General features: G+C 40.4%; 1 protein-coding gene across 1 annotated transcript; it reads right to left on the bottom strand.

Annotated features, from left to right (window-relative positions):
- Positions 1-708: 708 nt before the first annotated feature.
- Positions 709-13,761, bottom strand: LOC104080421 (neural cell adhesion molecule L1-like protein; the record flags this gene model as incomplete). The annotated part of the gene is made up of 4 exons (XM_009582813.1): positions 13,574-13,761; positions 11,488-11,593; positions 9,674-9,864; positions 709-831 (listed from the first exon to the last, which is right to left on the bottom strand). Coding segments are annotated over exons 1-4 (511 nt in total), but the record flags the coding sequence as incomplete, so codon positions are not given.
- Positions 13,762-14,127: the final 366 nt, after the last annotated feature.

The raw sequence follows: 14,127 nt of genomic DNA, 5'->3' as shown, positions 1-14,127 counted from the left end.
TCTGTAACCACAGGTTACAGCAGAGGAGTGTTAGTATGAACTAAGGTTGCTGTACTGTCTCGTTGTCGATCCAGCCAAACGCAGGTCTGTGCTAAATATGTATGTCAGGAGTAGAGAGGCTGCCGTATAAGATCAGAGGTTTAATCTGGCACCCTGTCTCTGCAAGCTCTTGGTCAGCATCAGAAGCAAACCCTTCATGTCATGGTGGCAATCCAAGTTATTTTGCTTCCCAAGAGCCAGAAGTTCCTGCAGAATACAAATGCTGAAGAACAATGTGACAGAAAGCCACAAGGAACTAATTATACATACCTGACGGATTTTTTTTTTTCTTAGTATCATAAATCAACCATTAGTTTATTAAAAGAGAAAAATAGTAACGATAGAAATAATATACTAACACATTTTATCCTCTCTATTGTAAATGCAGCAGCCCTTATTACTGGTAGATTCATTTACTGATATGCAAGCTTTCTGATATCTCATATTCAATAATATGTTGTGTCAATGCACTCTACAATTTAACTTTGTGTTATGTAAAAACACATCTCCATTCTCCATTTTTCAATTTTGTTTTTCAATATCCAGATCTTTTTCCTAAGCACTTGTACAATTACCATTCCCATCAATTATGAATCTGTAATGAAACTGCTCTGGAAGACAAATGTTTTGAGTCTCCTCATATGAATTGTGTAAAAATCGTTTACTTACCAATATTCATCCAATAGATATGCAAAGGCGGGATGCCTTTTGGGGGGTTACAGTGCAAAATCACAGAATCACCATGCTCCACATCAAGGGGCTCAATTTTTTCTTTTGGGAATTTTGGTACACCTGTACAAAACCAAAGAAGTTCCTCTTTTATTGTTACCTTTTGAAATTTTGCCCTTTGCTTCCCCCTTAACATAGTTCTTAATAAAATATTTACCTTAACATCATCCTTTGCATTCTCTGCCTTTAGTTACTACTATTATTTACAAAGTGGTAAGAGTAACAATGCTTTTTACTAAGAGTAAGAAATCTCTGCTAGCATTCTTCATTCATAAAGTGCACAGACTGTAGTATTGAAAGTCAGGCAACTGAATGGTGGTGTTGTCTGTGATGTCCATGAGCTTTTCTTAGGCTTTATTTTAATGCATTTATTTTCAAACGCTTTCTACAGTTCATTTATTTGTACTGTCTGGAAGGGACAGCTCAAAGCCACACAGAACCAAAGCCTGAGGCTAAGATGGGAGTAGAGGACCGTGCACTGACGGGTCCCAGGCTGTCCCTGGGAGATCAGAAACCAGCCTGGGAATGCAGTGTGTTCTCGGAAGTCCTGGCTAAAAAGTGGTTCCCAAGAAGCCACTGCAAGTCGGTGCAGGCGAGGACAGACATCAGCCAGCTATTCCGCCTTGTGCCTGGAGTTGTCCCAAATCTTATCCATCTCCAGAATCAAATGAAGCAGAAGTCTGGTTTAAAGACTATGTTGCCTCCTCATCCCCTCAGGTGTAAAACCTCTGCCGTGCAGACCTGCAGACTTTCTCAGCAAGCTTGTCCTTTGGGATGCAGAGACAGGTTTTTCACAAAAGAATACACAGGGTTGCACAAGGGCTGCCCTATTTGGGCTTAAATATAGATTAAATAATTAATGGATCAAGGACTTGCTCAATCACCTAGAGCATCAGCACTGATGCCAGCAGGCTGTTCAAAGCCTGAACCACACTGGGCAAACCTGGGCAACCTGGCCAGTCTCGGCAGCCCAAAATGCAACCGGAGCACATCCAGGCAGAGCTGGGTTGGAGCCCACACCAAACCAAGCACTGGGAGGCTGCAGCTCAGAGATTATAGCAAAGAAATTAGTCTGCAAAATATAACCACTCCTTAAACGAATTGAGCTAAGACAGTTTCAGGGCAGACGTTGTCTTCTGCTTTCATTCCAGGCAAGTTCAAACTAGCGAAAGTTTCAGTTTAGGCAACTGCATTAAACAGCAAAATTAACAGCAATTAAACAGCAAAGGAATGAAAGCATCCTGGCTGTGCAGAATAAACTGGCACGGCAAATATTGCCATCCTGGTGTTTAAGTCCTGACAGGGAACTCTGATAGCGAATAAACAATTTGAAACGTCCGTGGTCCAGCGGCTGCACAGGATATCTGCAGGGTCACATCGCAGAGTCAAACCAAAGAAGGAGGGTGAGAAATGCAGGGCCAGGACTCTGAGGAGACTTTACACATTGTAGGATTAGTAAACATTAAAAGGAGCAATCACTATAATGCTGATTGCCTGAATGCAGATTGTGCATATATTTTATCTCCAGGAGGATTATTAACATGTTATGAATTCTTAGGAGAGGCAAAATGGAGCTAATGAGCATTACCCATTCTGTAGGTGAAATTTCAGATAATGAAGGGAACTATGTATTAAAATCCAATACTTTCAATAACCTATACTCTTCAAGCCCTGGAAAATACATCTACTGATTGCTGGAGAGGTGGAGCATTTTCCAGTAGGAAAAAGCTGATTTGTTGATCTAAAGCTATTTATTCCCAAAAGCACATCACTCTCAACAAAACTTTAAGAAAGCTGAATCAGGTGAAGGATAAAGGATTTCTGACTAAGACAACCAAAGAGACCAGCAAATAGACTAATCGTGAGATCACTCATCTAGGACATTGGAAACTCTTGTTCAAACCCATTTTCTGCCTCATTTGGCGCAAGCAAATCTGGGTCTCCAATATCCCAGTTGGGTGCCATAACCACTGGTCTTCTCAGTCAATTTCTGTAGCCAGTAATTACAGAATTATACAAAAAGATAGCAATTTCCCCCAGGAGACAGTGAAAAACCATGGTCTCGGTGTCATTAGCTGGCAGCAGGGTCATTCATCTCCAATACATGGCCCAGATGTCTGCCTTTGGCCCCCGATGGGGGAAGCAGCAACTTGAACCCCAGTATCCTCCATCTCTAACAAGTACTTGAACTACAGGCGGTCGGGGCTTCTGGGTTCTTCCATGCGGTTTTGTTTCACTTTGTTCATTGTGAAAAACGTTGAAAAACTTTGATTTTCCCCTCAATACATAACTTTGAGTGTTTTGAACCCTTGAAGTTTTGCAAGGGAGGAAAATTCAACTTTCATGATGAATCTCTGAACCAAACCTTCTGGCAAGCATATATTCTTGCTGGGGTCCCATAGGTCTCAAAGACTAGAAAAATACCTGCTTCTGAATTCTGCGTGAGGAGATTTATTAAAACTAAGAAGCTAATATCACATTAGACTTTGGCTCTCGCACATTTGTCTTCAGTATGAATATGTAGGCAATTTTTTTTTTTTTTTTGCAGCGTTCCCCTGTTTTAATTACTGGATATTCCAGAATCAATCACTACTGATTTGTGGCTGATCACAGAAACTATCACAGCTGAATTAAGCATGAAAGTATCATACAAGATTAATTGTGTCATGAAAGTGTTTAATACTGTATGGAGTTATCAATGCAGCACATGGACACCGTAAAATTTACAACCAATTGATCTCTTTGCAGCGATACCATTAAAACTGTCGTGTCAATCTTTCATGCAACTCCCCACACACAGATATAATGAGAGGGGACAGAGAATCCAAGAGCTACCTCTCACATATCCATAACACAGGGGAGAACAACGTTATTTAATGACTCTGAGAAAGGCTTGCTGACGTGCCAGCAGGATGGCTCTCAGGACACAAGCAATCAAGTGGCACGTATGGAACAGCCATAGGGAAGATGAAAAACTGCACACCTGACTTCTGCTATGGAGACATCTTCTAAAAGCCTACCGTGACATATAAAGCTCTCAAAAAAAAGTCTTGGGAAAGGCTTGGCTGCCCAAGTATTATTTCCTGACAAGGCTGTTCTGTGAATGCTGTACAGCACTCAAAAACCAGAATCACAGAGCTTTGACTCCAGCGTGTAAACCATGGAAACGGAAGATTATCAGTATCCAGAGTCATTTGTGCAAGGAACCAGGCTCTGATTAATCCCTGGGGTGACTCAAAGTTCAATGACTGAACTGTAGTTGAGATTAGGCTGCAATACCACTGGCAAATTAAGTTGGCTGAGAGAAATTTCAGAAAGGAGGCTGGGTCACTCCCTCCCACTTCTTATCTGTTCAGAAAATGCAGTATCTCAACGAAAAGCAAACAGGAGGGACACCAATACAATGCAATAGACAATCTAAATTTGGGTTTAGCAGTATAGATTCAGAAATATAGCAACCAGAGTTGGGGTACTCCGGTCCCCAGCACGATTGCTTCAGATTTACTCAGGTACCTATTAGTACGCTTTGTCCTAGGGCTTAGTTTTTGTCCTACTGCTGACTGCAGTGACTTCACACAACTATAACTGTATCGAGTATGGGAATTTATACCAGTTTATATGAGAATGGAGCCCATTCAATCTGATATTTTATGTGTTTCTGGGTAAAGTGTTGAGAAATCGAACTGAAGGAAAATGGTTTCTCCAGGTAACTGTAGAAGTCCTTGAGACCCCTGTGTCTGGCTTCTACCAGTATCTGGTGTAAACTGGGAATCAACTTATTATGTTAAATCAGCAATTAGCAAACATTTTGGGAAACTATTGTAGGAAAACATCACCATACACTAGGTCTCTGTTTTTATAACCTTCTCTGTGGATGCTGTTGGAGATGTGTCCTGGTCTAGATGGATGCTTAGCCTGACCCATCACGGATATTCTTAAGTTCTTCCATGCAAATAAATCCTTAAAGGATGTAAGAGTGAGGGAAAGTGGAAATAGTCAAGAAATTTCTATATCCTGGAAATTCCCAGCTCCTCAGACACCTTAATTAGTAGCTGACTGATTTGTTATACAGACCTGTATCTTGGGCAGCGAACAGCCCAACATATCAAAGAACCATAAACATGACTTACAGTCACCGACCACACGAGTCGTACTGAATACAGCTTGAGCAGCTCAGTACCTCAGTTGATATTCTGATCCATGTAGTATATGCAGTAGTTAAATCTGTAATTTTCATTGCAGCCTTTGAACCGTTTATGAGCTACGAGCCTGCTTATTTATGGATCTTTTAATTGCTGCATTAAATTGAAAAAGTTAGGAAAGTCTGGCTGTCAGGAAGACCATGGCTGTCAGGAAGACCATGGCTGTCAGTCCACTCGCTCTCAAAGAAGCTTTTATGATGGAATCAGTGACAGTCTTTTCTTCTGTGTAAATCTCTCTCTATCGCCCTTTCCAAAATGATGGTCACCGGCAACAGTCAGAAAGATCCCAACGATTTAGATGGCCAGAAAAGTCGTCAAAGGTTAGGCTTAGGAGGCAAGAGGTTTAATTTTATTCCCACCGCCTGCAAAGTCTCGGTGAGTTACTCTCTTTTGTTTTCCCAAAAGGCTATACTGAACGCCTTCACAAAGCCTGTTACTGAGACCTCCTATTTTAGTATCAGCTCAGTATCTTTTAATGATCTCATAATATTCACGTCTGCTTTTTTTAATATTAATACAGGTTGTGCTTTCTTTGGGAATGCTAGAACTAACATCATTGGCATAGCATAGCCTGCTACTGGACATTTTTATGTTTAGGCTATGTTTCCATCCTCAGATCTTCAGTCTTTTAGTGCAACAGCTTTAGAAATACCGAGCATAAATCTTAATGCAGTCTACCATGAAGAGTCTTTTACACTACAGTTAATTAAAGAAGTTTAAACTGTACTTATTCTTCCTCTGGCATTGAGCCTACTCAGTAATTCAAGCAACAGATTCCCTAAATACAGGAGGAGGGTAGCTGAGGTCTGTGTTCTCACCATTTAAATTCATTTTCACGCTGCATGTATCTTATACCAATCTGGACTTTGTCAACATATAGAGATCCTCAGACCCCATTCTTCCCCACTCTCCTTAATGTCATCATCTATAGGGGAGGTGTGGTATTTTCATTATGTAGGTGACATTTAATGATCATTTCTGCCGACATTTCTATTGCTTTCCTGGAACGACTACTGTGAGTAAACAGCCTTTTGTTCTCCTTTTCAGCAGCAACCTTACTTTCCTTACAGAGCCAGTATTCTCCTTCTGCAGCGTAAAGGTAATTTATGAAAAAAACCTGGCCTAGTCTGACTTGCTGGGTTTTTCTTCCCTTCATTGGCATAGCGACTTGCCAAGTAGCTTACATTTTACTTGAATACAGCTGGCAAAGCACTGCCACCTTCGCATCATTATCATGAATGCATGTAGTGATCTCACTCGTATGTACCAGTCTCTGCTTCAAAACTTGTGGGTGAATAGAGGTAATTTATCCCAAACTCTTCTGTGTCAGTGACTGCCTAATTTACAGCGGATCTGTGCGCCAGCAGCTCTTTTTCACTTGAGCACAGTTGTAGACTATCCAGCACTTTAGAAAATCAAAGGTGTCTTCTGTTACTCTCTGCATTCTGATTTAATTTGCAGCATCTACGTTGCACCATTAAATGAAAGAATTTATCACAGAAGAGTATGAATAAAAGTAGATGTGCCTTAAAAGGTGTGGGAGTCAGGTAAATCCCTCTGATATATTATCTGTACCATTTATTTATTTTCTGGATTTAGGACTTCACATGTATTAGCACTAAAATTCCTCTCACATTTGATAACAACCATGTTTGTTACTCCTCAATTAATTTGTTGCTAACTACCCCCAGTATATTTAATATCTACTCAAGCTAGTATAGACAATTTTTCATTAAAAGCAAAAATTATCTGCCTTGAGCAAAGACACAATAATCCCAGATACAGACATAAACTTCTTCTTGTTTTCCATTTTTAAGCACCTTTAAGCACTCCATTTAAGCAATGGAGTATCAGAATATTCTGCTGCTGGAGGTGATATACCTTCGCTGAAACCTACACAGAGGTCTTGAACTCCTCTGAAAATTAATGAGTCTGAGACACTTTGCTCAAGAGAAGTCGTATTAACCCCGCTGCCCTGGCCAGACTCTAAAGTGAATAATTATGTCCTGTCTAAAGCTCTGAGTAACTGCATCACTCTCCTGTTCCTGCCTGAAACTCCAGTTGACATCAGGTACATAGCTGCACTGTCCTACCTGCGGAGCCAACTTACATCATCAGTTCAATAAACTTCAACTTACTGTCCTGAAACTTTGTGCAGTTCTCCTCTACTAAGGAAAGCTATGCCATTAAAGCAATTGCGAGTTGGCAGAGACTAACCCATATAGCAATTCACGTAATCTTGCTAATTCCTCACCAAACACCAAGCTACTGCATTAGGGAATACTATGCAATACAGTGCAATGCGAAATAAGTTTAGCAAGGGAAAAAATCCATAAAACTGGCTGGAAGGAAAATAAACCCTGTCTTTCATGAGGCACGCTGGTAACAATACATTTATATGGCATCCTTAGCAGCCCTCTTCCAGGAACTCTCCCAGCCCCTGCCATGTGTCTTATTTGCAACGTAAGCACAGCGCCACGACTCTCCCACCCTGGCTGTGCCTAAAATACTTCTCAGGATTATTTCCTATGATAAAAGCATGACTGAAATTATTATGCATGTTTCTCATGGCCTGTTTCATCTGCACCAACCTGCTAGAAGTATTTTTTGTAGCTAGGTGGCCATCTCTTGTCACTGCAAAGGCTGAGAAGACTTTGGAGAGATCCCCTGTCACGTGGACACACCAATTCCACATGTGCCCCGTCCTTTCAGATCCCCTAATAACAAAATATTGCAGGAACTTGGCAATGCAGGATCTAGTCTGAAAAAAACCTCCACTGTACCGTTGATTCTCTTCTTCTATGCCACTTGACTACATCATACCGTCTGCTTCATGTTCTCACCCTGCTCCATTGTGGAGCCAGTGCCGTTTCTTGTCCTTTCTACTTCCACCAGGAAGATTCTGCCTCAAATATTCCTCTTCTCATTTCATATATTTCAATCCTGAATTTATGACCAACTGTGTCTTCACCTTCCTCTGTTACTTCCAAACTAAAAGTGCTTAAATGTATTGGTACAAAGGTGGTTGTATCAACGTTGTCCTGATCAGGACCTTGAACTTTGTATCAGTAAATTTCATCCCACTTCTATAACCCTGGTCCTCAAAATCACCCATTTCCTCCTCTGCCCTTCCTCTCTGCTATGATGGAAGGACACACTTCTAGGATCAGTAATTTTCACTACTATGTTTTTGAGCTCATTTTCCATTCAGTTCCAGGTCCTTAATATTTTCCCTGAAAGTATTTATACCAAGCCCTGAATGTTACTGACATCAGGCTGATGAAGTCACAGTTGATTGGATCACTTCCCCTTGAGCCTTGAAACATTCGCATCGGTTGCTATTTTGCAGTAATAAGCTGCTATTTCTCCCATCCTTCCCCCAGCTTCTGATTTCATGTTCCTTGCTCTGATATGGAGACCATATTGTCCTCCCAATTTCTGGGCACTCAGTCACAGTTGCCAAGCTGAAATATTACAGTCTTATGACTCTTAACAGCATTTGCTTTCCAGTAAACGTTTGGAAAGTGAAAGCATCACATGATTTCTAATTCTTTATCAAATAAATCTCTCCACTGTTAGAGAGATGACTCCAACTTTATCTCAGGAATTTCCCCGAACTCACAAAGTGTCTTTTACAACACTTCCCCAAAGTGATTTGACTCAATCCAATTTTGTTTTCTCTGACAATGACTTCCCACTCCTTTACTGCCCACTACATTTTTAATTTTAATACATTTCTAACACTATTTCATCTTTCATTATTTTGATCTTTCATGAATAGTTAATATCTTTCAATAACTGGACTGTACTTTCAATAACTGTAAGATGGCTACTCTGCCATTTTCCTGTTTTTTGTTTCACCTCTCCAAATACTTTAATTTCTGCATTTCCGTGATGTGCTGGCATCAGCTCACAGACAAATTGTCCCTGCCCAGATTAGGTAGAGAATTTACCAGACTACAACTCTCATCAATATTTATGCTTTCTTCTTTACAGAAAGAGAAACATATTAGAAGTGGAAGCATCACAAGAGCTAATAGTGGCTCTAACTAAATACAAATCAGAAAAGAATTCTTATGGGTTTTATGGTAAAGACAAAGCAAGTGCTTTATAAAGGCATTGAAATAGTCAAGTCAAAGCAAATAATAATTTTCTGTCATTGAACATTCAGCTCTCCTGACATGGCTATTAAAGAGTTTATACTAATTTACCCAGTAACCCACCCTCTAGAGGCAAAGCAGGGCAGACGATACTCAGAAAGCAAAAGTAAACAATAAATGTTTTCCAACTTAATATATCTGGGAAAACACATACATAATCTACCCAGTTTTCTTTGTATTAATTAAAGTTCGTAAGGACCATCAGTATCAGCACTTGGAAACTTGTAAGAGGTTGATAGTCCAATGGTATTGTCTGAACTCCTGCATTCAGATTTGGTCATTTAGATTTCTGTCTTCAAAACCAGGAATGAAATGAAATCATTCCAGGGAGCACACAGATTTTTTCCTTCCAGTATTCACTGAATACCAAACAATGCATGTTTTACATATACACTAGTATATATACTATATATATACATACACACACACTATATATATATATACACACTACACATAGTAACTAGTTCTTCTCCATTTAATTTGAGGAAACACAGTTTTTCATCTTAAAAAAAAACAAAACAAAAGCAAAGCAAAAGCCCTTACTTGGAACAATTAGTTCAATTTCTTTTGACATGGCAGTTCCCAGCACATTGGATGCAAAGCAACGATATTTCCCTTGAAAATTGGTGATGATTCCTCGATTTTGAATCACAAATGTTCCAGAGTTGTTAGATGCAACTATCCTTGGGTCAGATAATAAATCGAACGGTTTTCCATCCTTAGTCCAGTTAAAGCTGAAAAATAATACAAATGTTACAAAGGACAGGTCACAGAACAGAGAGCACTACGGTACAAAACCAGTGGTAAATAGGGGTGCAATGGTGCACTATCAAAATAAAAGGAAAAACTTGATGTAGGAGGAGAGAGTTGAATGGTAAAATGACCACTGTGCTACTACAACTTGTGTTAGCTATTGGGCACGTCTCTCCTGTTGGACACTTTACTTTTGGATGACTGACTGTGACGTGAAATAAGAATACGAAGCTTAAGGCAAGGACATTAAATGAGAGAGACCATCCGTGACAGTAAGAGCCACACAGTGAAAGGAGCTAGAAGTTTGCAAAAAAGCTGTCTCTGTAGGAGAGTTGGTACTTTTGACTGCAAAGGATTGACAGGAGCTCTTCTCACCATCTACGGGAGATACCATGGTTGAACCCAGGAGAAACCGAGCTGACTCGCCTGAGTTCCTCCTGGTCTTGCCATAGAATCACTTGTAGTTTTGATGCTACTGGGGTGTGATTTGATGAATGCTGAAGTATTGGTCATAGTTTATGTGTCTGAAGTCTCAGATGGCTTGAAATTGGGCTAAACTGATTCAAAAGCAGAGACAGTTGGAAATTACAGTATAACGTGCATTTAGTGGAACATGTACTTTTTCAACATTTTGCAATGTTTTAAGAGAATAAATTAATGTTAAAAGAAATGTATGTTTTGGCACTTCACTGCCTTGCGACTGTAAGGAGAGGAATACGGGTTCCTATCACCTAACCAGCTCTACCACGTACATTTAAATACCGGAAAACCTTTCATCGATCTGCTGACAAACAGTGAAACAAAGGAAAACTACAAATCTCCATTCAGAGCCCAATTAAAAATGATCAAATCATCTTGATATAAAAATTACTTTTTTTAAGCAAGTTTAAATTGTGTTGCAGATAAAAAAGAAAGGAAGGATTAAAGAGTAAAAATGACATGCAAACCAGATATTAATTTATCCCTTACACCATCCAGTGGTGAAAATCTCAGAAGGAGCTTTTACTACGTTATTATTACATTTTTGTTAATCACATTTTCATTAAAAATCTTTTTCCTTCTTACGTTGGTGTAAGATACATAAAGCTTATCTTTGGATATTTATTTGAATAACTCCTTATGTGTATATTTGTAACATCACCACGGCCATGATGATGTCAGGTACAGACAAGCTATCTGATAAAATGCAAATGTGATCTCTGAATACATGGTTTAATGTGCGTGGTATTTTTAGGGTTGCTGTGGAAAAGGCAGAGGAACATCTGGGACCCTTTGATTGCCATTACACACCTCCTATCTTTTGCAGCACAGCCCAGACAAGCTCTTTTAAATCACGGGGTGAACTTAGCACACGCTAGAGAAATGGAACGTCTCCCAACAAGGAAAAGGCATGTTGAAATCTATTCACAGAGTGAGCGGAAGTGATCGAGCAACAAAAGCTGAACAGCCTAAATGGAAACCCAAACCTTAACCTCGCCTTACGATGATGAGCAGGTTACTCTACATCAGTTATTCCTCCCCTCCTCAAAAGCAGAACAGTGTTAGGCAAAGGCTAAAAGCAAACTCAATTGCTGCTTCCTTCTCCAGGTGAAAGCAGTACTCACGTGGGCTGCGGGTTTCCTCTAGCTTCACATTTGATTGTAAAGTCCTCATCAAAAGGGTAGGCAACCTGGGTGTGGGATTGCTCCGTGATTGTTGGAAGCTGCACAACTGAACACAAAGAGGTACCGGGTTAAAACGCCATTCAGGCAAAACTGTGCTCTGCTCTGGTCCTTTCTTCGAAAGGGACGGTGTCAGGATTGCCTTATTCCTGCAAAGAGTGAGGCTTGCCTTAAAAAAAGAGGATGTTGGTCATCATCTTCCTGGCATTGACAAGACTCTCTCCACCCAAAACTGAACACTATCGTGGCCTCAGCAGCCAGAGGAAGGCTTGACAGCCCTGACTATGTTCGGCCAGCCGCCCAGGGGCATCACCGGCGCATGCTTCCACGTATGACCAACCCATCCAGGGCAGAGGAGAGCTAGAAGCTAGAGCTAAAGCCAAAGCATGGACTGGTAAATTTATTCAGCGATGAAGTCAATAACTGGCTTTTTAATCCAGACACAGAAACACACACATGAAGTAGCAAATGCTATCTCCACCCTGGATAAAATTGCCGGGAAATCCATGGACTGCAAAAATGACTTAATACCTCTTCCAGGGTACCGCAGGGGAAGAGCCATTACCAGTCACACGGTTACGCAATGTTTCACTAACTTTTTTTTTTCTAAGGGAATTAAAGTGTTGCGAATGTCTGTGTAACAGAGCTGCACGAGGGAGAATGCTCCCCGCAGCAGAGCTGGGGATAATAGGATCATCACATTGTTATAAACAGCCAGGAAGAAAATTAACGTGCTCTTTGGTTTCTCTTTTAAGTCCAGGAAGCTCAACGCTGGAGCGAAATGTGGTGTCTTGCCGTACCACGTGGTCTCAAAGCCGAACACTTCCAAGCCCACCAGTTTCACTGATCAGACATAATTCCTTTTTATTAAAATATAAAATGCTTCATTAAAGCAAATTAAGGGCTAGATGGTTCCCCCGTGTAGGTACTTAAAAGCAGTGGATGCCCAGACTTTACAGTCTGCACTTTATAGTCACAGCTCCACTTCTGCTTTATTTAAACACAAGGAGCCACTGCAGTACCTTCCTCTAAAAAATTTCTACTTCCAAACACTGTTAAACAAGTTCGGATAGCTTTAGAAAAATATCCTATAAACCTGCTTGATTGCCTTTTCCTTTGTAGCCAGGGCTATTGGCAGACTCCGGAGTGCTAACAGCTCACGGCAGGTCCACACGATGCCCTGAAACTGGCCCGTGTCCTACTCTGAGGCTACAGCACCCAAAGCCCTGCAAAGAGCCTACATTTCTTTTTCCTTAGGTTTATTTATTCATTTCTTTATTTATCCCCACTGTAATTCATTCAAAACCCAACGCTGTCAAGTTTTGCTTTGTTGTGGGTTTTTTTCCCCCCCCAAAAAACGTAGTTTGTAATCTTCCTGGTCCATTTACGTTTGAAAAACACAAAGCCTGGGAGGTCTGGGCTGTACTCCAGGCAGTGGGATCCACTGGCTTTCATTGGATTGTCCCCTATGAGCTTCATCCCATATTTTACATGTGTCCTGAAACCACACCAACCGTGTAAAACAGGCAGTTTGAATGCATCGTAGCCAGAGAGGGATAAAGGAGGTGCTCCCCAGGGTGGTATGCGAGGCGTAGGAAATACTTCTCCGGGGACTAATGTACGCCCCGAGACATACACCTGCTCCTTTTTCAGGCTGAAACGGCAGGTTGCAAGACAAGTAAGTAAGGGTATATGTACATCAAACACACTTCAGGGAGATTCAGAGCCAAAACGAGGAATTTATGTGAAGGACAAAACCAAACCCTCGGAGCTAAGCGGTGTGTTGGATCGCAAACACAGATATATGTTATTAGACAAGTTTACTGCTACATTTAAACAGGTCCAAACAAAGTAGCTTACATTTTTACCACATCTGAATTTCCTAAAGGCCATGTTCTAGCAGAATTAAATTCAAAATGGAACAACTGAAAAGCAGGATTTAATATTTTTTTCTTCGGGGAAAGGTTAAAAAAAAAAAAAGGATACCAAAACAAAACAGCAAAGTGTTCAGTAAATAGCTACAACTCACCTGATAATGGTATTTCAATAGCTGCTGCCAAACTCAGTACAAAGAAAAACAGGCATATGGTGATCCCTTTTGTGCTTAATAGCATCTCCATCACTCTTCTGTAAACAAGGAGTCCAAACAGAATGAGAGATACCTTATGCTTCCTCTCACCGTCACTTCAAATCAGATGTAAGGATGTGAAACCGAAAGTCTAGCGAGGAGAAGAAACAGCCATATTAGCTTGCAGTATTAACTTGGCTCTAACAAGGTTACTAAATTAAAGCAGTGCTTCAGGATTTGCAGCTAAATTGCAAATTGCACTAAGTGGTACAATTTCCTCTCCTCTCTCCCCACCCCCTGGCTTCGGGAAGGTCCTCTATTAAATTTCTAAAAAAAAAATACATGCACAAAAGTACAAATCCATTATAGCACAGAAGTATAATTATTTTTTGGTTTGCAATTAAAAGTAGGGATGGTTTGAAAGATGGTATATTTGTAATCATTCCAGTTCATAAATTTTTGTAATGAGAGTTGTGTAAGTTGGAAAGTAATGTAACAACTCTAATGAGAGAAAT

The sequence above is a fragment of the Fulmarus glacialis genome, unplaced genomic scaffold (genome assembly GCF_000690835.1).
Source record: "Fulmarus glacialis isolate BGI_N327 unplaced genomic scaffold, ASM69083v1 scaffold15498, whole genome shotgun sequence".
Taxonomy (NCBI): domain Eukaryota; kingdom Metazoa; phylum Chordata; class Aves; order Procellariiformes; family Procellariidae; genus Fulmarus; species Fulmarus glacialis.
Note: the sequence above shows the minus strand (reverse complement) of the source record. Positions and strands in the feature narration are given on the sequence as shown.